At 41.9% G+C, this 27005-nt stretch overlaps 1 protein-coding gene across 1 annotated transcript in view; it reads right to left on the bottom strand.

The window, feature by feature from the left end:
- The window catches only part of ENOC (cytosolic enolase), a 269816-nt gene that overhangs the window by 71124 nt on the left and 171687 nt on the right, over window positions 1-27005 (bottom strand). The window contains exon 3 of the mRNA XM_089437891.1: window positions 14018-14192. Coding sequence (XP_089294017.1) covers window positions 14018-14192 — 175 coding nt within the window. The remainder of the gene's footprint in view (window positions 1-14017; window positions 14193-27005) is intronic.

Genomic DNA, 27005 nt, shown 5'->3' on the forward strand with positions numbered 1-27005 from the left:
TGCTCCTCCCAGGTAGCACTATATACTAGTATATCATCTAGATATACTAGAACAAATGAATCTATAAAAGGGTGCAATATATCATTCATTAATCTCATAAGCATAGTTGGTGCATTACATAGGCCAAATGGCATAACTAACCACTCATACAAACCTTGCCTAGTTTTGAAGGCGGTCTTCCATTTATCTTCTTCTTTGACTCGAACCTAATGATATCCAGACTTCAAGTTTAGCTTGGTGAAATACTTTGCATGTTGCAATTGATCTAGCAGATCATTTATCCTGGGCAGGGGGTATCTATTCTTGAGCATGATTTTATTCAATGCTCTGTAATCTATACACATCCGCCAAGTCCCATCCTTCTTTGGAACAATGATGATGGGTAACCCACATGGTGATGTACCTGGTCGAATGACACCTTGTTCCAACAATTGTTGCAACTGTTTCTTCACCTCACTTGCTTCTATAATAGTCTGCCTATACAGCCAAATATGTGGCAATGGGGAGTCTGGCAATAGCTAGATCTCGTGCTCCACTTCTCTCTTAGGTGGTAAACCCTTAGGCTCTTGGAAAACATCCGTGTATGCCTGTAACAACTCCTCTAATTTTTGTTTTCGCTTCTTAGTACACCCCTCCAGGGATGCCTTGCCTCTTATTGACTCCTCTTCACACTGACTTTCTCTTAAAAACAATAATACTTCTTGCTGGAACTGATCAATTTCTTGGACTGGTTGGCACTTACCAGTCAAATTTTCGACTTGCCTTTGTGCGCATTGATGGTGAACGATTTTCCATCCTTGATGAGTCGGTACTGGTTAGCTCTCCTCATGAATATTGCATCATGCATGTGCATGTATGGACTCTCAAACACGACTCCACATACATCAAGGGGAACCACATCCAGATCTACTTCATCAATAAAATCAATACTGATAGCAAATCTAATTTTGCATTGTTTGGCTACCTTTAGCTATGCATCCTTATTTACCCATCCCAATGGATACTTGTTTGGATGATCACGAACTTCCAGCCCCAACTTCTTGACCATCTCTGCTGCAATGAGATTCGCCTGCGATCCTGAGTCAAACAGAGCATCAATCTTTGCCTATTTGACCTGTATCTTTATATGGAAGAGTTTGGTCATTTCTTCCTCTTCCTGTTGCTGAAGGCTACTCAGATTCACCTCCTTCTGCATTGATGTACAGGTGATCTTCTCATCCACATCAAAGTTGCTTTCAACTTCGTTGCTCGAATCATTGGCCATGAGATTCTTCTTCTTATTATCTTTTTTCTTGTTCTTCGGGTTTAGCTCTGTATGCAACTTCTAGCACTTCTCCTCTGTATGGCCATCAATGTTGCAGTGATTGCTAGGATCTTTGCACTAGTGTGTTGTGGTTGTCGTCTTTTTATCTGTTCCCCATTTTTGCTTCATCTTCCCCTCCTTAGAAGCTTCTTGTTGCTCCTTCTACTTCGATCCTCTTGATTGCGTTCTTTTAGACCTATGTTCTCCAGGTATTATGCCTGTACACAAGCCTCATCCACCAATTTGGGCTTGAACAACATCACTTTCTCACGCAGATGGCGGTGCAGACCCCCCAAATACTTGAGGAATACATCTGGGTTCTTTGGAGAGATACCCAGCATTATAGCCATCTTTTTGAATTATGTGGTGTGCTCCTGCACGCTTTGGCACAGCTTTTGCGTGAAGTAATGCCATCGAATCCACTGTTCCTCCACGTACCCAATGGGATAAAACTGTGACTTAATGAGGGCTTTGAAATCCTCCCACTCAGTCACTGGAGGTTCTCCCTCCAACCTTAGGGTTTCTGTGTGGCTCTCCCACCAAGTCAGTGCATGGCCCTCTAATTTCATCCACGCGAATGAGATTTTTTTTCCCTTCCTCGATCTAATGAATGCTGAAATAAACTTCCAGTTGGTGCAACCAGTGGTTTAGCTTCAGAGCATCGATCTCGCCGTGGTACAACTTCAAATCGATGTTTGCTTCCATTTTGAACAGGGATTGATTTACGGCACTGGAACTGGGTTGACCTTTTCCAGGTTCTTTCTTCGGCTGGTTCTCCATGTCTTCCTGATCTCCCAATCCCCCTTCTGATTTGTCCTTTGCATTTGAAGCCCCATCTTCTCCAAAGATTCCCAGCGCATTGCTTAGGGTTGCCATGAAGAGGTTTACATTAAAATTTATATCCGTGACTTGTAGTTCGAGCCGAGAAAAAATGACTTCTACAATATCACGAGGTTCGTTTTCATATTCGTCGGCCATGATTAGGGTTTTATGATTTTTGACCCCGCCGACCTAGATCCCCTGCAAATACCACAAATACCCAAAGAAACCTGCTTTGGTACCAAATGATCTGTAAACTGCCATGGATATTCCATTGGACAGTTCGTCACAACAGATCTGATAATAATATATTAAAATACTAAAATTTTACACTATTACAGCTTATTAAACTTTAAGATTTATGGATTTTTAACTATAGTTAGTGCATGGATGCGAATATAAATTATGCAGAAAAGCAGAAAATGACAAAATAATCTCACACACACATAAGACGCAAGATATGCTCTCTGGGAAACCATTTCGGGAGAAAACCCAGCTGGAACGTGAGGCCGCTTCGCTCTCTTTCTTTGTCTAAACATATGGCTGCAGGTGCAAAGAAGTAATGCATGTGGCCCATGGGCTGCTACAGTGCACAGATCCTCTCTATGTGTTCTACCTCCTATCTCTCCTTGCTATCTTTGCTCAGCTATGGAACAAAATGCTCTTGAAAGAATGGAATGCCTCTTCCTACTAGTGGCCTGGTTATAACACAGCTCGATAGCCTACTAGTGGTTAAGTTTGACTACATCAACTCTTAAATAGAGTTACAAAAATAGACTCTTCTAGAGTCTTTTACATCACAAATGTTGATTTTTTTAGTAGCTTGGGAGGTACTCCAAGCCCTAGGGTTCAGGTTTTGGTGGGTGGAGCACCACAAGAGTCACTTGTGGGCTTGGAAACCAAGGTTGGGGTTTTGCACCCATCGTGATTTGGGCCAAAACCATGGACATATTTCGACATGTGATGGATGAGGACGAATCCAACGCAATGAAAATCATCTGATTCCAAGTTGTAGAATTGGAGATATGAATTTTTGAAGTATATGGTTGGGATTACACATGAGGAGTCTAGGTCGACTTGATGTTAATAAGCCATGTGACAGTTGTACAAGTGCTAATTGGACGTCTTGAGGAGCCCTTCTATAGATGTATAAATAGAAGGTGAGGAGAGTGTCATTTCACCCATCCAAGTATGCAACACATCACAAAAGGAAGCTCGTTAAAGGAGAAAAAGAGACCTTTGTTTAGGCCGCAGCAAAAGCAGGAAACAAGTGTGGGAAGAAAATTGTTTTGGGCCTCTTTTGGTGACCGAATTGCAAGAAGAGAGGGTTGAGGTACAGGGGTAAAGGTTGGGATTGTTTGAGGGTGGTTTGTCCCCTAAACTAGGTTGTCGTAGGCCTGTGAGGGAAAATTTGAAGCAACCGCAGAGAATTGAAGGAGGGTCAAGGCTTGTTTGAGGGCTAGAACAGCCCAGATTTGTAGCAAACCTCCTCGGCCCCTCAAGGAAGGACAGTTGTAGTCAAGAGAAGCAATTATGGGCAGAAATAAAGGGTTGGAAAGGGGCTGCGGTTTTGCCCTAACCAGGCCAAGGTTGCAGCAAAAGAGCAGACCTCAAACAATGAGCTGAAGGTATGTACTTTGGTGCATTTTTGTAGGTGTTGAATCCGTGTTTTGGATCAGATGTTTAGAAGCATGTGGGAGCAATTTGGAGGGCTTATCTTGGTCGATGAAAGCCTATCCTAGGTGCAGATGTTGCAGTGGGTGTATTGGGCATCATTGGTTTGTTGGAGGGCAACGTGTTGATAGCCCAAAGTAGCCCTAGAGCAGCATACAAGGACGTTGGTTGTTGGGTGATTGGGTGAAGTTTGGAGCCTAATGTGCAACACTTTGATGGACAAAAGAGACTGCTAGATTGGTGGATTGGAGCTCAGGTATTGGCCATCCTAGAGAACAGATTGGATTAGCCCGTGTTCATTGTAGTAGACGTGACTTGCAGCAGTGATAAGAGGCAGCCCTCCTGGAGTCTCTAGGTGTTGTCCTTTTAAGGACTAAGGGGCAACTAGAAACTAGTACAGAAGCAAAGGACCGGAAGGACAAGATACAACATAGAGATTGCGCAACGTGATTGTCATTGTATCTTGTATACCATAGATTGTCGTATTATTCAAATTGGTTTGATATAACGAAGATTGGGTTGTACATTATTGTACAATATTTTGTTAAAAATTGTGTATACTTGTGCATATGTGATTTATTGCTATATATTTTCCGTTGTGCAAAGTAGTTCTTGTTGAGATTCTTCGTTTGGTAGCGTCAGAGATTCTAAGATTCTAACCTAGACCCAAGATTGTGGAAATTCAACAACAAACACGCGGCTAGCCCCTTTTCCATGAATAATGGGGGTTGACGTGGCATCCTCCCGAACTATAGGTGTGAAAACAGGAAGGTCAACTTCTGACTGGAATAACTTTTGCATACAGACTCTGATTGACGTGCTTCTTGCGTCGTTAGAAAGGTCTCTGTGTGTAGAATAGCATGAAAAGGAGTTGTGCTAAAGCGGAAAAATTTTACCCCAAAAAAACGTTGTTTGATGCCTCAAAACACTCCCAGAAGGTTTCAGACCCCGTTTTGCCATACTGGGTCCCGCCAATAAAAACGACCCCGTGAGTTTCTAGGCCTTACTACAATATATGTGCCATGGATTCTAAGAAGATTGAAGTTCGTGGGTTAATCAAGGACTTACAAGTTCATTTATCAGTTTACCCTGACATTATGATTGTTACAGACATTGTTGTTGTTGATGTGCCAGATGCTTGGGGTATGCTTTTATCTAGAAAATGGGCCTTTGATCTAGGAGGGAGTATTCAAATGAATTGGTCCTATGCTATGGTTCCTTCTCCTAAAGGTGATGGGTTTGTAAGACCTAATAGAGAGCCCAAGAGAAGATTCCATGTTGAAGATCCTAAGAGACCTCATAATGAGATAATTAAAGAACAATCTGACATTGGAATTATGCTATTCTATCTAATTCCATAGTTCTTTGTGATAATAAGGTTGATGAAAAGATTGGGGATCTCAAGGATAAAGTTTGGTACATGTATTTTGATGGTGCAATGGCTAGGCATGCTAAAGGTGCAGGAATAGTATTAAATTCTCCCCTTGGTCATATTTTCAAGTTTGTCTATCGATTGGAATTTGAAGCAACCAACAACGTTGTTGAATATGAAGCTTTGTTGTTGGGTCTTGAGTTGGCAAAGGCTTTAAGAGTTAAGTTGCTTAGCATCAAGGGGGATTCTGACTTAGTTATCATGAAAATTAAAAATAAATTTACATGTAAAAATCAAAGGTTAAGGAATTATCGAAATGTTGTATGGGATATTATGGAATACTTTGATGCCCTTGACCTTGAAGCTATCCCAAGAGAGAAGAATAGTTTGGCAGATGAGCTTGTCGTAGCTGCTTCTACTTGTAGTTATCTGGTGGGTTGATCAAGGATAAGATAAAAATGGAAGTTATATTGTAATGTTCTTAAGTAGGAATATTAGTGATATTTAAACAAATAAACAGTGTAACAGCATAAAATTAAAAATAGGCATTACACATCCATGGAGACACTGTAAATCTGGAACTACTGAGCCATATATTATAAATTCTGAGAGCAATGGGTACAATATAAATGTAATGGTGCACGTGGGCTTGTCTCAAGGACAAGTTGGACTAAACCCAGGTGATGGAATAGCTGAGATGATGGTCGTTCAGTTGTTGCACCACTTGCACTGCGCTGTCCCAGCAAAATTGTTGATCTGCTAACTTTGACCTACTGGAATGTGCCCAAAAACTGCCCAGAAAATTATATCCTTTTAGCCTTAGACTCCTTGGACAAAACCCAAAAGGGAATTTCTCTGGTTTTGACTTTGGATTTTCAGCCTCCTTGGAGCCTCTCCTCAACTGCTACAGCCAATTTCAACTCGCAAGAAATAGCCTGCCAATCCCTCTGAAAATACCCCTAGAACACTGGGTCCACCTATACTGACTACTGACCTATACTGACTAACTCCTTGCTTCCTGGATGACTGCTCTCCCAGCACCACGAGTTTGCTGCTATAATGGCCTCTGCGTTGACTGTTGCGCTGGTTTACCTAGCTTCTACTCCAACAGAGTTGCCCTTTCTATGTTGCCTTCTCAACTCTGGCTCTCCCAGCAAGCTGTGAATCCCTTTGCTGGTCTATTCCCGACTCTCCCAGCAAGTTGTGAATCCCCCGTGCTGATTTCTAACCCCTCCTGCGTGTTCTTCGGCTGCCCAGGAATACGCAGTTCCTCCCTCTGCTTATGACTGAAGTGTGTGACTGTACCAGACTCCCTGGAAACTCCTTTGTAAAAGCCTCCCTAGTGCTGGCACGAATGGTCCCTCAAAGAAGAGGTTGAATCTTCCCTACGAAAGACTCGTGGTTAAATAGCCGTTAGACTTGCTGAACAGCAGAGCATACAAAATGAGTTTGTTTGTCAAATAATCAAAATGCCTCCAAAATGAGAGTTGATCTCTCTTTATAACTCCTTGGCCCCCCTTAGCCTCATGTGGGCCCCTCCATCCACTAGCTCGAATTCCCTCCAACATATTCCTTGGCCAATTTCGAATTATGCATGTGGTGGCCCCCACATTCCACTTGCTACCAAAAATAATTTGAACTGCCTATAATTCCTAAGTTTCTGTGTGTGGGGTCCTTCTCCTAAACCAAAATTGTTGCCAAAATTGTGTTGTTGCATCCCGTGACTAATTCATTTGAGAAGGGACATGACAGTCCTCCCCTCCCAAATGTTGCTTGCCCTCAAGCAACCTCAAAGCCAGGTGCTCTAGTATGTGCTCACCCTCCCAGGTGGCATCCTCATCCGGTAAGTTCTTCCAGCGTACCAAGAACTCCCTGATGGTTCTGCTCCTCAGTTTTCTCTCCCTACTCTCCAATATGGCCTCTGGTTCCAGCACCAAATGGCCCTCATCATCCAATGGGGGTAGATCAGCTACTGCGGTCACCTGTTGTCCCAGCACCTTCTTCAGGCATGAGACATGAAACACGTTGTGGATCCTGCTCCCCGGAGGTAGTGCTAGCTCATAGGCCACCTCCCCAACCCGCCTGGTCACCTGGTAGGGCCCATAGAAGCGTGGTTGTAGCTTCTCGGCCCCCTTCTGTTTCAGTGTGGACTGTCTGTAAGGTTGCAACCGGAGGTACATTAGGTCCACCTCCGCAAAGTGCCTCTCTATGTTGTGCCGATCTACATACAATTTTTACTGATTTTGGGCTGTCACTAGATTATCCTTGAGAGCTTTGAGGATATCTTGGCTCTCTTGGACCCAGTCTTTGGCCTTTGGGGCCCAGCTATCTCCGAAAATAATATCAGCAAAAGTTAGAGCATCATAACCATAAAGGGCACGAAAAGGAGTCATACCAATAGACATGTGGTGCGTGGTGTTGTAGCAGAACTCGCCCAAGTGCAACCACCGAATCCACGTCCTCTGCTGACCTGTCACATAGTTCCTCAGGTACCCCTCCAACCACTGGTTGACCCTCTCTGTCTGGTCATCCGTCTGAGGGTGGTAACTGGTGCTAGGAGTAAGCTCCGTCCCAACCAACTTGAAAATCTCCTACCAAAAGCCACCCATGAATCTACTGTCTTTGTCGCTAACAATGTTCTTGGGCAGTCGATGTAACCTGAAAACCCCCCGGAAGAACAACTCAGCTACCTAGGTTGCTGTGAATCTAGTGGGAATGGCGAAGAAGTGGGCAAATTTGGTCAGCCTATCGACCACCACATATAAGCAATCCTTCCCCTGTACTGTGGGGAGCCCCGTGATGAAATCCATCGAGATACTTTCACATTTCCCCTCTGGAATGGGAAGTGGTTGTAATATCCCTACAAGGTGAGTCAGCTCCCCCTTGTTCCGCTAGCAAGCCTCACACTCCCTTACATGTTGCAGCACGTCCTCCTTGAGGCCTTTCCACGTGAACCTCTCCCAAACAGCAATGTAAGTCTTTCGAAACCCCTGGTGTCCGGACAATGGTGAATCGTGAGCTGCCTGGAGTACCCTCTCCCTCAACTGCGAATTGGGCACTAAGTTAATGCGCCCCTTGTAATAGATGACCTCATCCATCACATGGTAATGCTCATTTGCATGTGTCCCCTCTAGCACCTCGCAGGCCCTCCTGTCCTTAGAGTACTCAACCAACAGTTGAGCCTTCCAATCCTGGCAGATGCTCATAAGAAATAACCAAGTCGGCCTCCTAGATAGAGTATTGACCCCCACGTTGCTCTCCCCTTTTACATGAGGGGAGCATTAAACAGCAAGTTCCTTAACTATCTTAACAAGCACACACTTCCTGTTTTTGACAAGCTTCTTGAGGAAAAAAAGTTGGATTTGTTAAAAAATCTAGTGGAAAGCTCACCTTATACAACACCTTAGTATGCACGGCATCTTCTTCCGTTTGTTCTTCAACTTCTAAAGAAATACATGCCACAACATAAGACTAGGGAGGTCGCTAATCAATCCAAACAACTATTATAGAGATCAAACAATTCCACAGCTCGTGTGCTGTCTTCCAGACCTCTGACCCACTTGTCAACACGACGTCACCATCGTTGTCTTCATTCCACCAACAATTTCCCATCCGTTGCCGTGCTTCCCATCGCGTGCCTTGTCTGTTGTCCCAACAGTTGTTCCCTTGACGCGGCTTTCCCCTGTCTCTGTTGTCGGCCATTGCTCCACACTCGCTGTCGTCTCCCATCCACCATTCCATGTTGACAGCACCACCTTCCGCTCCTGACTGCCATTTTTTATCACCGCATCAAAACGCCAATTGTGTTTCCGCTTCTCTTGTCCATGCATCCATGACATTTCTATCCCGACATCCACAACAGTGCCTTTCGTCGTTCCCTTGCTTTCATGCTCAGTCTGGTTCGTGTCTCACTCCGGATCAAAAGTCGTGTTCGTAGTTTTGGTGACCACCGGGTCAATAGTCATGTTCGACGCTGTGAAGCTGCATCGAAGTTGTGAAGTTGCATCGAAGCTATGAAGCCACAAGGTCGAAGTTGTAAAGCTGCATGGTCGAAGCTATGAAGCTGCAAGGTCGAAGCTATGAAGTTGCCTTTGGGTCAAAGCTGTGAAGATGATTCTAAGTCGAAGTTGTGAAGCTGCTAGGTCGAAGCTGTTGAAATTGCATTCAGGTCGAAGTTGCAGAAACTGTTGTTGGGGTCAAAGTTGTTGGAGAAGTTGTTGGAAGGTCGAAGTTTGTTGCTAGAAGTCGTTCAACAAAGAAAAAGTTGACCTGGTCTTGGGGGGTCTTGGTCAAGGCTTATAGGTCTTGGAATTCGTCAATTGAATTTCTATAAGAAGAGAAGAATTCTGATCGGTTTTCCTCTCAGTTAGACAAGTTTTGGCCCTGGACAATTGCCTACATCTTCTATCCTATTGTCTCACTATTCTTTATGATCTGGTAGTTGCTTGATGATAAAGAACACTAATAATAATAAAGGAAAGAAGAAGTTAATCAAGTAAAGTAAAAATACATCACAAGCAGTTATCAAAGTAAGAGAAATCACCTAATCTAGTTGCCCTAGATTTCTCAACAGTATGTGGTGGGTTGATGAACAAATCTACTGTGAGTAAGTTGATTGTTGGAGGGCTAATATAAAATAAGCTAAAGGGGAAATCCACTGTGAGTAGCAGAGATATTAAGCGCTGATGCACATTGTATTTGACGGATTAAATACCTTGTTAGCAACTGATGGACAAAGGGGTATTTCTCTGTAATCTAAGGAGGCAAAGGACCTGCCAAGTGTCAAAGCAAATGTGGACTAAAAAGGATTGAAGGAGAAGGACTTCTCCAACAAGTAAGTTATGTATTTGTTCTTGTCTTGCCGTTAGACAGATTGCAGATGTGAAATAGCATATTGCAAGCCCTAATTTGTATACAATGTGTACTAGTTGTACTTGTGATCGAGGGCCATGATCCCTGGTATGGGAACCCTTGTTGAAAAATGTAACTAGGTTCGATCTTCATAATGACATGTGGAAATATGATTTTATGTAATTGATGAAAAGAAGAAAAATAAAATTATTATTAATACTTGTCTCATGGGTTTCATAAGCAAGGAAATTTATTTTTAGTGATGGCTCCAATTGTGAGCCTTTAGGATTTGTCATCTAGTCATACAAGTCAATTTGAGTCTATGTCATGTATGAAGGACCCTTCTTGGGCATATTATATTTGTATATGAGTCAATGAAAATGTCAAGTAGCCCTCCAAGACCAAGCACAAGCATTAACCTCAAGTCGGCTTCAAAGTGGAATTAATTATCTCCTCCAAACAGACATGTCGGCTCACCCTCTTCATGTCAGCTTATTTAAGGAGGAAACAACTATAAATAGGGTTGATCAGCATCACTTCTGAGACATAATTTCGGTGGAACAGTAATCTGAAATAGAAGTGTGAAAAGGGTAACAGGAAAAGCATCCCAACTTGCGAAGTAAAGAAGAAAAGCGAGGTTCTTAGGGTACTTTATGGGATTGTTTTAAGGGCAGAAAACCCCTATACGTGCTAGAAGTCTATTATAGCAGTGAAGGGCGAGAACAAGTCTATTGCAACAATGAAGGGCAAGAAGAAGTTTATTGCAACAATGAAGGTCGAGGAGAGGAGAAGTTTGTTACAGCAGCAAAAGCCAAGGAGAAGTGCAGTCCTCCTAGGGAGCCGAAGTGGAAGAAGGCTGAAGGTCTAAAGCAGAAGAAAGCCAAGGTTGAAGAAGAAGTCGAGAAGGAGGAAGGAGCAGAAGGTTGACTCTCGTTGATTAAGGATCTTGTGTCTTGGTCGTGGAGTGGCAGATAGGTCAAGGGTCTTGGTCTTGGTATTCGTTAATTGGAATATCTATAAGAAGAAGAATTTGTTCGAATTTTCCTCTCAAGCGGGAGAGGTTTGGCCTTGGCTGATAGCCTATATTCTGTGTCTCTTGTATCTTTATGGTTTATGCATTAGTAGTTGATTGATGAAGAAGAACACTAATAACCTAAGTAATAGAAGATCCTAATCTAAAGAAGTAAAAATAACTCACAAGCAGTTACTAATAGAAGAGAAATCACTTAACCTCTATGCCCTAGATTTCTCAACCCCATGATTCTTTTATTGATGGATTAATAAAATAATCGAGCTTTACGCTCAAATCACTGTGTACTAAATCGAAAGATTTCCACTGTGCAAGGTGCTAGAAAGTTGAGGGTTCGTAGTATGTTTGTGTGTGTGATTAGCCTATGGAAAAGTTCAACAAGAAAGGATTCCATGGCCAAGTGCCATGGTCAAAGGGACCAACTATGATGTAATACCTCATCCTGGGTGTATAGATGTGAGGAGGGAGAAATCGTGCATGCATGAGTTACCTCTGCCCTTGTTTTTCCACCCCTCTATATTGCCTTTTACTTATTCTTGAATTTTCCTTGTATAATGATCGTAGCAAGAGGAATGAGAGCTTGCTTTGCATGATGTATAGCGATTATTAGCCCCTTTAGGATGGGGCAACATTGACCCAAGAACTGGGTAATGGGCATATGATAGAGGTAGAGCTCATGCTTGGCTTTCGCCCACGTGCTAATTTATAAGTCCCAGGCATCTTTTGCATTTTAATTTTTCTTTTGTTTTTCTTGTCGCCATTATATGCTCTTTCTTTTTTTTAGCTGCATCAACCTCCCAAGATGCATTCCAAGGCCCTCCACAAGGTATGAGGATGTGTGGATGCCAAATCCCAATGAACCAATGGTCAGTTGACCCAAATAAGGGAGGTGGAATAAGGGCTTGTAATGTACGGAGGGAAGTGACAAGTATGGAAAATGGATACATGGGACACGTTATCTCAATCATGGATTCCCAAGTAACACCCCTTCCTAAAGTGATGGGCCATTAGGGATGGTCCCACTGGACTAGGACAAAAAATGAACCCCACATTTAAGGTGAGGGAACAAGACTACAGCCAAGATCCTTCTTTCTTTAAGTCACCCCATAATCCATGTCAAAATGCCCAAATTCAAACAAGCATAAGCATCTAATTACATAATGAATAAAGTACCTTTTGATCACATGCCCACCTTCCAACATGTGCTCTTGACAAATGGGCGAGGAAGCATATGACTATGCAGATGGCAAAGATATGAATAGCACATCACATCAGTTACAAGGTGGCTCTGAGGAGTGGCTAGCTACTAGATGGAAGAGATGAATAGGAGAAAAGTTTCTCCTAGGGGTCACACACTTTTGGTGGGTAACAAGGTTCATCCCTTCTTTCTTTCACCCTATCTTTGTTCTGCTATAGGAAATAAGCAACAATTGGACTCTTTACATGGGCCTATTGGTGATCAATGAGTGTGACAATGGACTTCATCCCACATAGCCAGCAAACATCCACCTCTAGGAGTTTTTATAGTCAAACTCACTCCACATAGAGTACTACCCATCAGACCCATATTGACAACAAAACTTCCATTAGGGGATTCTTCTCTTGGCTTGGGATCTTATAAGAGACAATGCTCCTCCTAGGATTGTATCGCCGAGCACCCTCATTCCTAGCACTCGTTGAATGATATCATCATGCTTTGCAAGTTTGCATTGCTCGCTTCATAGCGATAGACAAAGACAGTGGAACCTTCTCTCCCTCTTCCACTTCTACCATAATCTCCACTTATGACTTTGATGTTGAGCTAGGACCCCATGCCTCTTATGGTTCCACTCTTTTTCTTTACCTAGATCCTATTACTTTCTTTTATTGTCATTTGTATCAATTATTTTTAACATCTAGGAGTGTCTTGTAGTCTATTGAGTATTGACTGTACTCTTCAGCCTGACCTTTTCTTGGTCATTTGTTGGAGATCGAGATCAATAAAATTATCTTATCTTATCTATGGAAGCCCCTTGCTTGTCCCCTATGTCTATCTTCGTGGAAATCTTAGTAGACACAGCGATTCACTACACCACACCAATCAATAGCAACCAATTGCCTCACCACTACTGTGCTTTGAACAAATTGTATTAAGATTGATAAGCCTCCTTTGCCACAGAGGCTCTCATGGTACTTTGATAAGGCATAGGAAAATAAAGATACATTTTTCATATTTTTGAAATGAAAGGAATAATAAATTTCACTTCATATTTTCAGATGGCAGTGGAATATTTTTCATTTCAAGCCCCTTTGTTGGAAAGGAGTTATCTATGAGACTTCATATTTGAAAGGTTTAGCTTTTCCAGGGTGTAACTGCACAGGACAGTGCCATACAATAAAGAAATATGTTTTTAGAAACAACAAAATAAAGTAATGGATTCATGTTAAAATTATAGATTGCAACCATGCCTATGTATCTCGGTTCACTGGTGATGTCAAAAAAGTATTAAGCCAACCCCCACTACAAGTCCTGGACATTTTTTGCAGAATGGTTTCTCTTCGACTTGTCCACTAAGCAAAATAAAGTCCATGTTATGTGGAATAGACCCCAATCTCAAGGTTTGTATATTAAAGCAACTTTACAGAAAAAAAGACAGCTGCTTGTTCTAATCTGACTGATGATTAACCAGAACCCTTTTAATGTCCTGTGGAATGGACACATTCAAACTGCAATAATATTTATCCTGCTTTCCATAACTTCTTAAAGATTTAGAAATGCTCACTGTTATCAGTTTGGAAGAAAAAACCATTCGTCTCAGTCAGGATCACTTGGATTTCCTTGAATACTAGCCAAAATGAAACTCACAATGTGTGGATTTTAAAAATTTCAGCATTACACAAAGCATAAACTCACAGAGAAACAATTTTCCTAATCAGAAATGTGTAAAACTAAACTGAGCCACAGATAGAAATCAAAAAGCACTTGCACCTTATTTTTTGTATTATCCAATTCTATCATGGCTTTGTCGATCTCCATTTGTTTGGTTGGATCCATATCAACCAATATAGCAGAGATTTTCTCATTAATATTTGTCACAGCTTTTAAGACACCCTTTCCAAGGTACTTGCTTTCATCTCCATCACGTAACTCCACAGCCTCATATCTGAAGACCACAATAGTACATATAATGGAAGTACAAATATCACTATATATAAATGACCAAGATGCATGAACAGTTTCTCCACTGGTAAGTTAAAAAAAAGCAGTGACAACAACAATAATTGCAAAGAAAAGAGAAATTTTCTCCAGAAATTTTGAAACATTTAACTTGTCCAGATCTTGACATGCTGTTAAAATCGCTCATAGAACACAATGATTGATGTGAATGACTAATGATCGCAAAAATGAACAGACTATTGGACGTAAAACACCCTAGATTATTTTCCCACATATGCTGATTCAGTACATTGCATCCTTGTTTACTGCTACTTCTTCACAAAGGATGACTGACTAAAAGTAAACCATGTCTGTTTTAATGCTGACAACCCAAAGCTCATTGCATCCTTGTTTACTGCTGCTACTTCACAAAGGATGACTAATTAAAAGTAAAACACATTTGCTTTAATGCTGATAACCTGAAGCTAATCTACTGCTAAAGTTCATTACCCTTCTGACATTATCATGACAAACACGCAGCGCTACTTCTTTATGGATTGCACGTGTAAAACCAAAGGTCAGGGTTTTGACAAGCAAGGGGTACACCTTTTTCTAAAATTCACGTAATGATATTTGTTGTGTATGGCAAAGTCGATTGACATTGAATGCACACAAATCAGTATAGATAAACTGCACATAGGGACAAGGAATTCAGGGGGAAAAATAGGCTGAGTAGATGGAGCATTGCTCCTTGAATAAACACAACCTTCGCCAAACTTAATTAGTCCTCTTAGAAGAATAACAGCAATATGTATGGATTATTACTGACAATCACTGCATGTAAAGGTATCATTATTATAGGCAGCTACTGCATGGATAGCATGTAATGCATGACCAAGTGCAGTTAGGAGAAATCACAAGAAGTTCAAGGATAAGGAATACCTAAATTAACAGGAGACAAGTTCCAGCAACACCTTCCAACTCAGAAATTATCATATGCTCAGTAAAAAGTTTCTAACAGCAGTGACTGAGTTTTTTGGTGAAGCAATCAAGTTTTTAAATGACAGTGATTATGCTTTGAGGTTTGCAATCTCATTTCGGAGGACTATTCAACCCTGCAATTTGTCACATAAGCCTATCACCGATCACTTTTCATCTGTTGCCAGAAAACTACTTTCATAGGTCTGCACTATGCCTTTCCCATGCAATTTTCAATCCAGCAATCTGATTTTAAGTTCAGTCACATATCATAGACCCAACCTGAAATTTTATGCTCAGCAATGGAAAAATGATATCTTTTCAAAATTACCATATCCCAATAATTTGGAAACTATCATGCAATCCTAAAACTTAAGAAATCATCAGGACAAACACAAAGTTATCATGAGTCAGAGGCATATTATTGGAGGCACGCCCAAAAGAGGGGTCTATAGGAATCTGAAAACCTTTTTTGTTTAATTTTCTTCCGTTCTCTGCTGCAGGATCTGGAGAGCTTTAAAGTGAATTTTGGAGGGAAAAACAAGGATTTTCCACCATAAACATTTCTTCCATGGATTGGCAACAAATTTCCATTCCTTGCAATGTGTATAGTGTTTGTCTCTTGTTGCAGAATTTTCCTTAGAGATTTGCTGATTTTCTACGTAAGGTTTTTAACAAACATTCTATAGTGTTGAACTGTTATTAGTACTTTGCTCTTTTGTTTGAACAATCATCCATCAACATATCAGAGGATATGGATCGATTTAGGGAATAAGGAGAACATTTTGAGGTGACAAATTGGATAATGTTCAGTTGCAAGCTTTGTGGAAAGGAGATGAACAAAAGAATTAGTCATTTGAACCTTTGAAATGCCATCTTGGCAAAATCCCAGTCCATGAGACTGATCTATATACCATAGTATCCTCAAATACCCAGTGACAAGATCTTGAAGCTATTCAAGAATAAAGAAAAAGATATTATGCAGCTTGAACTTGCAGCTGCAGGAATAACAAGAAGTTGAACCACAGGCATTTTAGGGATGGAAGCAACGGAGAGTGATTCCACAGCTTCAACTTCCACAAGAACAACACCATTCTTTGTTTCCAAAAAGGTTACAGCAGTTAGGTGCTATCCTCCCTACCAAGAATGTTTGTCTTAAGCTTTCAAGGTTACTCTCAAAGTATTTACATCATGCTTGAAGGTGCTTCACGTGATGTGGAATGCATGTTGTTGCATTGACTATCCTTGGTTGTGCAATTGGGCTGAGTGTTCATGAAGGTCTGGTGGACTTGGAGGTGTACATGACTTAGAACGTAGCATTGTAGCGCTGGAGACCTTTACAGAGGAGAACTGGAACCTTCTTGTGGAGTTCTCACCTTGGGACCTTTGCTTGTTGGATGTGCATACATTTAAGCTTGACATGTGTCACACATAGTTGGAACACTTCACATGTGGACCTATCTAGTGATTAGTAATGTTGCTTGTTTTTGGACGTTTCCCACCTTATTCGTGTTGGCCTCCCTCACCTATTAGATACAAAAAAAACGGACAGAGTCTTTTCATTCAGCGTGTTAATCACATACTTCTCAAAAATGTGAGAGCTAGTGCAAAATTGTTTCTTTCATGTGTATATCTTCTTCATTGAAATTTACTCTCTTTGTCTTAGGTTCTAAGTTTCTTTAGGTGAAACAAGAGGAAGACAAGGGGTAGGGTTTTCCCTAAAAAGACAAAGGAAGCTAGGATTTGGATGAATCCCTACAGGAGCAGAGGGAGCACTTGTTCTTGTAGTTCTTGTGAGAGGAGAACGCTAGGATCTTTGGGAATTTGGAAACCCCAGTAATACATGGAGTGCTTGATGTGAACAAATGAAAAGGAGACTATCTTGTTTTCTCTTGTACACTTGTGGGATGCAAGTGTAGGTGCCAAAAAGGACTTGTAGGTGTGTAATACATGTTTGTTGTGGATCTTTGGTGGAGCAACCAGCTTTGGTTGGGAGTGATTCCTAGCTAGGGGGAGTTGGTAGCTAAGAATTTCTTATGTTTTCCCTAGTTAGAATTTGGAGAGCATAATTTTTACCAGCTTCTATTAAGTTGTTAGTGTGTAATTGTAACTCCACCTTTTGTGTGTGTGTATATAAAATATGCCAAACAGGTGACCGAGTTGAATTAGCTATCAAGCAAAAGTCAAGCAAACTAGCAATTAAAGGGTACTAGCCATTGGGATCATCTTGGACAGAGAAGTTAGAGAAGAGACAACAAACTAGCTGTTACAAAGTCAAAAAATCATCTCAAGTGCCAAATAAAACCATCTTTTAGTCAACTTGAACTACTATGGACCAAGTCGAGCTTCTAGGGGTCGCTGGAGTAGAATGTTGCAAGTCAAACAGGGCATTGGAGGTTTCTTGGACCATTTTCCAACTTTCGAACCACAAGCAAAGGGGGTGTGAGCCTTCCAAGGGAAATTATGGACTAATTCAACTCCTTTAGTCATCAAACTAATTGATGTGATGTAATGTCCCTTTTTCCAAGTATTGGGAATGGAGACTAACTCAATAGCCTAGCCATTCCCATAGGCTACAGATTAAAAAGTAATGATGTAATATCTGGGAATTAATTAATTAAAAAGTGACTAAGGAAAAAGAATATTATAAGTCACTTTAATAAAAGAAGAAAAAGACCCATGGTATTCGGATGACCCATGGTATTCTGATAGTCCATGACTATAAAAGGAGATGAGAGCTCACTCCTTAGGCATGCATTTGGATTATTGTTTTGTTATTGAGTTGAGCTCTTGGAGCTTGTTTGGGTGAGAACCCATATGAAAGAGGGTTAGTTTTCGTGGCAAGTGATCCCAAGGTTACTTGGGAGCGAGAGCGAAAACGAGGAGCAGGAGTGACATTTTCAGAAGCTCCTAGTTTGGGAGCGATTCCGGGAGCATATATATATATATATATATATATATATCTATATATATATATATATATATATATATATATATATGTATATATATATATATATATATATATATATATAGATGTCAACAAAAGCATGTAGAATGATGAATTAGATATAATAAAAATAAAAAAACATAGATTGAACCATATAACAACAATCATCTAGAAGTTATAATCTTTATCAACCACGTCCACAAGTTAGTAACGTAGTAACATACAACATATTGAGTTCATGATTCATCAATCTTAAAGTTTCAAGCTTTCAAAATTCAATATATAACATTTATCATCATTGATCACCAAAGTTGTACTTGTAAGCTAAGTGTAACCATTACAACAAATAATATCTAACATGAAATGAAATGTTATAAAATGAAATGAAATGAAACAATTTTCAGCTTTCACGAAGCATCATATTCATAATTCATTACTAATGAGTTATAATTGCCAACTTCAAACTTCAAACTTAAATTGTCATATATTGTTTACAAAAAAAAACATAATAAACATGAAAGAGTCCATAGTTATAAAAACTACTAGAAACTAGAAAAGACAAGTAAACCTATTATCTATTGCTAATGCTTGGGCCTCTTGCCGCCATGAGAAATGTCTAATTTTTTAGTCTTGTTGGAAAATCAGGATCTTTATCATTAATATCACCCTCTAAGCATCAATATCCAGAGGTATCTTTGTCATTACCTCTGGATCTGTATAGGGATCTTTGTCATTAATATCACCCTCTAAGCATTAACATAAGATAGAAAAAGCATAGCATGTCAAGTCAAGATTTTGTTTCGGTGATGAGTACATTTTTAGGAGGGTCATTATAGAGGAGTTCGACAACCAATGTCACTAACATCAAGTTACATAGAGGGATTGGTGCTCTTGATTAAATACAAGTTCCATACCCTAATACATGACAAAATCCAATGGAAACATTGCAATCTCCCCAATCCTAAAATCCTAAAAAACTGATAAGTCTGCTAGATTTTGAATGAAATCTAAAATTTTACTTTCTCCATATCCAATGAGATCGGAACCACTCTCAAACATCCTAAGTCATTTCATGGTAATGTTAAAAATTTAAGTAAAAGGATGAAAATGAAGATTAAGGAGAATGTCACTTTACTTTAATAATTTAACATTACCATGAATCGCACATCAATACTAGGGCCATAGGCTTGATCATTAGGTTGCCCCACTCAAAACTTATTTGTTTCTTTGAAAAAAATTGCATTTCAAATATTATTGCAAAAAAAAATTTGCAAAAAAGACTAAACACTCCTGAAAAACCAGGGACTGTTTTTTTTGCCGGGAGCGCTCTCCTGACTAGCTCCCGAGTCGCTCCCGCCCGGAGCATGAATTGGGAGTGGGGGCATGAACGGGGGGGGCGCTCCCCCACAACCCTGAGTGATCCACCCTAGTTGATCCAGTCAAAGGGGCTTCAATATTGAAACCATATACCCTAGCCACTAGAAAAACGAGGGATCAGATCAGATCCTGTAATGCTCCTGGCCAGCTTGTCAACTGCAATGTGTATAGTTCTCTTGCTTGTCTCCTTGTTGGGAATTTTGTTTTGGTGATTTGCATTGTTTAGGATTTTGTTGGAAATGTTGTGTGCATGCAAAATTTCTAATACCAAATGCAACAGAAGAAATAAAAGAACATGTAAACAAGAGCCAACTGAATTTTATTTCAAAGAATACGCTTATTGTACATGCCTAGCATAAACTTTAGTTGATTAAACATTTGTAACTTGAAGTTGCCACCCTGATCTAGAATCTATATGATTTATCAAGCAATACTCAGCCTTTATGGATTTAATACAACACCCAACAGCATGCATGGAATGGTCACTTGGCTGCTATCTCCTTCCTAACATCCTCAACTACAGGAATGGTTGAATCTTGTCTGCGCATTGGCACCTACAGCAATTGGTGTATCCCTTTTAATGGTTGGTGTTGGCACTTTCCAGCTGTTCAACCCTTTCCTCTCCTCGATCTAGCCCCCAAGCAGTAGACACTACTTCAATCTAACTATCACGGCCACTTCCAAGACCTAACGGCCCAGATTTGTGTAATATCCCTAAGGAAAATTAACTGTAAATATGTAAAGAAAAATAGACAAAAACACCATGAAACAATAACAAGCAATCAGACCACAAATTGACACCCAAAAACTGCATTGTGTACTCTTTTTATTACTGGAAAGAGGTGTACAAATAAGTGTTAGAATGAGTGCACCTGGGCTTGCTCTAGGCAAGCTAGCAAAGCCCAAAAGACAAGTGACATACCCTCCTCCAAATCCACTGCAATGTTGCCCAAGTACTGCATTGTAGATGCCCAGAAATGTGTTGTTGCCTGAAAGGATCTGCTAGTAGGGCCCTCTCCACTGCTCAGAAAATTCCGGGAAATTAACCCCAGCCTCTCCTCAATAAACCCAAAATAACCCACGAAGAGTCTGGCCAAAGCTTGACTGTTATGTAAAAATTAGTTAATATTATGTAAAAATTAGTTAGTTGTAGTTTATTAGGCAAAAGAGCATGATCAAAGATCATGCCCGTACACCAAGAGGCACCTAAGGCGGTATATAGCCCCTCACAAAAATGTAATCATCATTCAATTATTAATAAGATATTTTACATAATTCTATTTATTACTGAGTTTTATACTTCATCTGGTATCAGAGTAACACGAGTACCTGGGTTATCAGAGTCTCGTCTAGTTCAATCATACATCTCCAGACTTACCAGAAGAAGAAGCTTCTTGGGAGACTGATGCATTTTGTCAACAACATCCGTCGTTACATATGCTTTGAGGACAAAGCATTCTTTCGAGAGGAAGGCAATGTTATGTAAAAATTAGTTAATATTATGTAAAAATTAGTTAGTTGTAGTTTATTAGGCAAAAGGGCATGATCAAAGATCATGCCCATTCACCAAGAGGCACCTAAGGTAGTATATAGCCCGGGCCTCTCACAAAAATGTAATCATCATTCAATTATTAATAAGATATTTTACATAATTCTGTTTATTACTGAGTTTTATACTTCATTGACCCCAGAAATTCGACCCTCTTTGGCTTGAGTGGCTCTGTTGCTCGGCAAATCGACCCACCTGTAGAATCTACTGCTAAATGCTCCAAAAATGTCAGCAATCCCCGTTAGAAGGCTCCCCGACCTTCCCTCTGAGTTTCCACCTCAAACTCCACTCACTCCTCAACCTCCCGGAGTGTCTCTACCCAAGACTGTGCAGTCCCTGCTTTGTTGTAGCTTCCTCTCTGCTGTGGTATAGCCTCACTGTTGCTGGTATGATTTGGGACCAAGTAGAAATCCCTCCTTGGGCTACCACTCAAAGTCCACCGAAGCAAGGACTGGGATCTCCACTCAAAAACACTCGGTGTGCTGAACAGCACATGCAAACTTGGCTCACTGCTCAAGCGTGCTATGTCAAGAGACAAATTCTGAAATGATAGATGAATGAGCAAAATGAGAGTCCCTCCTTCCTTTTGTCAAATTGCCTCCAAGATTGCCCATGTGGGCCCACATCGAATTCCGCTCCAATGAGAGCATACTCTCCATGTGGGTCGAAATTCCCTTGTGGTGGCTCCCACGCTCCACCAAGGCCACAATCTTTCATCGAACTCTAATGTTGGAGTGCCTCCTATGCCAAAAATCGAATGTGGGTCCCCTAAGCCCACTTCTCCTAAGTGTAACCATGTAATAAACCAAAATTGAGCAAAATTGATATTTACTTAGTAAAATACTAAGTAGAAATATCACAATCCTCCCCACCAAAACATTGTTGTTGAATTTTCTAAGTCTATCCATTAGAAAATTAATTTGTATTCTGTTGGTTTATTTCTTCTACTTGTTTAAAAATTGAACAAGTTATTTAATACATTAAATACTGAAATAAACACAATACAGTCACAACATCTACAGATCATCAACTGAAAGAAAACAAGCACACAAGTGACACCGTTATTTTTGGACAAATGTCCCCGAAAAAACCCAATGCGGGAAAATCGGTGCAGCTATTCTGAGGGTTATATTATTATGCAGTCTATCTGAGTACAACAGGGTGCCTAATCCGGCTCACCCGACAGAGAAAAATACACGGCAACAATACCTCTATATTCGGAAACAGGTATTCAGAAAACCTGTCCCACGAAACCCTCTCCGGCACAACTGAAGCTCAGTGTTGGCCCTTCTGGCCTCTGCATCAACCTCTTGCTAACCTGTGTCAGCCCCAGGACCCTCTACGTCAGCCCTCTAAGGCACTACGCAGCCTCTGGGAGCCTTTGTGTCACTCCCTCTGCCCTCTGCGTGGATGACGCAGTCTCTCTAGGCTCTACGCTACCTCTGCTGGGCTCTGCATAGCCTGGACTGACTGCTACTCTCGCTCTCTCTGCTTCTGTGTTGGTCTCCCGGTATTGTCTCTACCTCTCTGCCTCATACTCACAACCCCTCGCTGTTGATCACTGATTCAACTTTTCTTAGCAACCCCGCTCTAGCAAAGTGAATCACTGATCACTCTGGTGTTTTCTCCAACTGACCCTCAAGCCTCTTCTTATACTTTTCTCGTTGGTCATTCAACAGCCGAGATTAAATCTCTAATCAATGGCTAAGATTAGATTTGTTTGATCCATGACTTTTGGAATCTTCTAACCCAGTTTTACATTAATACCCATTAATATTTTATTTTTCCTAAGTTTAGACTTAGGAACTCCATTAAAAATATTAATTATTTTAATATGTCCCAAACCAGGTACAATCTGTCCAAGCCATTGTTGGGACTTGGAGATTTCATGTGCTTTAGCCTCTCCACCAATTTTCATGGCTAGAGCACATCCGATGCTATGCCAAATCAACACTCCCTCTTAGCGAGGAATGTGCTCTAGTAATACTCCATAGTGAGCATTACTCTAATTATCCGGCACCAGTCCCTATGCTGATGCTAGGCCTCCCTGCCCAACATCCTCTGCACTGCTGCATCCTGTATTGCTACCCATGGCTCTGCCACTGCCACTGCTGCATCCGTACGACAGCTCCCTCTGCATCCGTGCTGTTGCTGGTCCATCCTCCCAACACTGCATCTGCACTGCATCCCCTCTCATCATGTTGCATCGTGCTACTGTACTGCAACTCAGTTATTGAGAAGTAGGTAACTGATCCACCCAACTTCTGACATCCCTGTCAGGCTAGAAACACTCCCGATGTTGAAGCTCCCTCTGTCGCTAACAAGTGATCCCTCTACTAACCTCCGCGTTGTTGCAACAACTTCCTGCATCTCGCACCGTTGCACACCTCTCTGTGCCATTCTGCACTGGTGCAACATTCTTGTGCCTCGCGCACTGTTGCAGCCTGCTAGCCTCGCGCTATCTCGGGACTCCTGCACTGTAGCACTCTCTGTTGCTCCATCCGCATTCGTCTCTACCGACATCCGCCAATCCTGCTACTCCTCTTCGAGGCTCCCGTAGCAAGGTATAATCCAAGAGGTTGGGTACCTCAAGGATCCTGCCCCTCATCGCTTGTAGTCCTCCTGACTACAGCTCGATGTCTCCCCACTTCTTCTCAAGTGGCACATGAGCACTCATGGCACAATCGTCATCCTCCTCGACTTCTTTCTCCGCCTTCACTGGCGTTGCCTTCGAGTCAGAAGCCTCTCCCTTACTCTTCTTCCTCGGACACTGGTTCACAAAATGACCCAGTTCCCCACAATGGAAGCACTTGACCTTGGAGAGGTCCTTCTCCTTCCGTTTCTCCTACTTTCCTGTACATGCTAGAGCCGCATCCTCTTCCTCTTCCTTCTTGATCCTAACCCCTTTGCCACTACTTCATGCCTTGGTCAGTTGTCTGATCTCTTCTTAACGAAGAGTCACCCACAATTCTTCCCAATCTGGAATACTCATCTTTCCCAGTATTTTTTGGACAAATACCTCCCAATCCTCGGACACTATGTTAATTGCGGTCCTCACCATTAATTCCTCATCCGGCGTGGCCCCTATGGAAGTTAGCTGGTCACGAATCTTCTTCAACCGACCGAGGAAGACATCTATCTGCTCTCCCTTCTGCATCTTGTATGCCCTTAGTTGATTCTCCAGGAGCATCTTCCTCTGCACGGAAGTATGCTAGTACAATGTCTTCAAGGTTTCCCATATCTCTTTTATCGTTTCCTTCTCGGCAATATGTGGTACCACACGATCCTTGATCCCATCAAGGATGATGCACTTAACCTTAGCCATTGCCTCCTCATACCTTTCATTAGCTACCGGGTCAACTGGGATAGTTATCACTCTCGAGACAAAGCCCTTGATGCGATGTCTATCTAGAATGGACAAGATCCTGGCCTTCCAGACCACAAAATTGGACGCTTTGTCCAACCTGTCCTAATCTCTCAGCCCATTCATGACCATCTCATTACTCTTCTATAGACTCCTCCGAGTCTCTCTACTTCCCTCCTGGAAGTCCTCTGTTCGACTCCTGCTGAGTCTCTCTACTTCTCGTCTGGAAGTTCTCTTCTGGACTCCCTCTGAGTCCTGATTTCCCTCTTGGAAATCCTTCTGCCAACATCAAGTTGCCCCTCTCCGATCGTCTGTGCAACTGAAACACTGATCTGAATTCCTTGGCTAGAAATCCGCCTCGGTAGCAACTCCCTCTACCTTGGTCTTGCCCTGTTAGGTACTATTCTGACCACAGTGCCCCACCAGCGTCGCTCTCGCAAACTACCCACAGCCTTCTATGCCCCAGCAACTGAAAGATTGAGCCACTTGGCTCTGCACAATCCCGACACCAGCAAATCAGCTCCCTCGGCCAATTGCGTCAGCCCTCCTGGCCTATGCGTGGCTCTGCGTGAGCCTGATTCTGCCTCTCTCAGCCTCTGTGTTGGCCTCTCTCTTGCCCAAACTGATGACGCAATCCCTCTGCATCACTCCTTCCTTTGTCGACTTCTGCAAGGATCAGCTCTGTCACTCGGGACCGCTGAATCTGCTGCAAATGCTCTACCCGCCTGATGCCTTCAGTTTTCCTTTGATCTGCAACCAAGCTCTGATACCATGTTGAATTTTCTAAGTCTATCCATTAGAAAATTAATCTGTATTCTGCTGGTTTATTTCTTCTACTTGCTTAAAAATCGAAAAAGTTATTTAATACATTAAATACCGAAATAAACACAATATAGTCACAACATCTACAGATCATCAACTAAAAGAAAACAAGCACACAAGTGACACCGTTATTTTTGGACAAATGTCCTCGGAAAAACCCAATGCGGGAAAACCGGTGCAACTATTTTGAGGGTTATATTATTATGCAGTCTATCTGAGTACAACAGGGTGCCTAATCCGGCTCACCCGACAGAGAAAAATACACAGCAGCAATACCTCTATATCCGGAAACAGGTATTCAGAAAACCTGTCGCACAAAACCCTCTCCGGCAAAACTGAAGCTCAGCACTGGCCCTTCTGGCCTCTGTGTCAACCTCCTGCCCCAACACCCTCTACGTCAGCCCTCCGAGGCACTACGCAACCTCTTGGAGCCTCTACGTCACTCCCTCTGCCCTCTGCATGGATGACGCGGCCTCTCTGGGCTCTACGCTACCTCTGTTGGGCTCTGCATAGCTTGGACTGACTACTGTTCTCGCTCTCTCTGCTTCTATGCTGGTCTCCCAATATTGTCTCTGCCTCTCTACCTCGTACTCACTGCCCCTCGTTGATGATCACTGATTCAACTTTGCTTAGCAACCCCACTCTAGCAAAATGAATGACTGATCACTCTGGTGTGTTCTCCAACCGACCCTCAAGCTTCTTCTTATACTTTTCTCGTCGGTCCTTCAACGTCCGAGATTAAATCTCTAATCAACGTCTAAGATTAGATTTGGTTTGATCCATGACTTTTGGAAACTTCTAACCCAATTTTATATTAATACCCATTAATATTTTATTTTTCCTAAGTTTAGACTTAGGAACTCCATTAAGAATATTAATTATTTTAATATCTCCTAAACTGGGTAAAATTTGTCCAAACCATTTCTAGGTCTTGGAGATCTCATGTGCTTTAGCCTCTCCACCAATTTTCATGGCGAGAGCACATCCGATGCTACCCCAAATCAACAATTGCTTGTCCTCAAGCAACTGCAATGAAGGATGTTGTAGTATTTTCTCCTCTTCCCAAGTGGCATCCTCATTCGGCAGATTCCTCCATCAGATCAAAAACTCCATGATGACCCTATTACGCAAATGCCTCTCCCTGGTATCCAAAATGGCCTCTGGTTCCAGCACCAAATGCCCCTCATCGTCCATAGGGGCTAACTCTGTTGCTGCTATAACCTGCTATCCCAGTGCCTTTTTCAGGCAAGACACATGAAAAATGTTGTGCACCCGGCTCCCCGATGGTAGCTCCAGCTCATATGCTACCTCCCCCACCCTCCGAGTAACACAATAAGGCCCATAGAAGTGAGGTTTGAGCTTCTCAGCCCCTTTTTGTTCAAGTGTAGACTATCGGTATGGTTTTAGCCTCAAAAACACCAAGTCCCCTAGTTCGAACTGTCTCTCAAGTTTGCCCCTGTCTTCATAAAGCTTTTGCTAGTTTTGGGCCATCTGCATGTTGTCTTTCAGAGCCCTCAAGATATCTTGGCTCTCCTGTATCCAGTCCTTTGCCCTTGGGGCCCTGTTGTCTCCAAACATAATGTCAACGAAAGGCAATGCGTCATAACCATACAGACCTCGAAATGGTGACATACCTATGGACATGTGGTGCATAGTGTTGTAGCAGTATTCACCCAAGTGTAGCCATCGTATCCATGCCCTCTGCTGACCTGTCACATAGTTACGCAAGTAGCCCTCCAGCCACTTGTTAACTATCTCCGTCTGCCCGTCTGTCTGAGGGTGG

Source organism: Pinus tabuliformis, chromosome 9 (genome assembly GCF_031772625.1).
Source record: "Pinus tabuliformis cultivar Carrire ecotype Pingquan chromosome 9, CPIR1, whole genome shotgun sequence".
In the NCBI taxonomy this organism is placed as follows: domain Eukaryota; kingdom Viridiplantae; phylum Streptophyta; class Pinopsida; order Pinales; family Pinaceae; genus Pinus; species Pinus tabuliformis.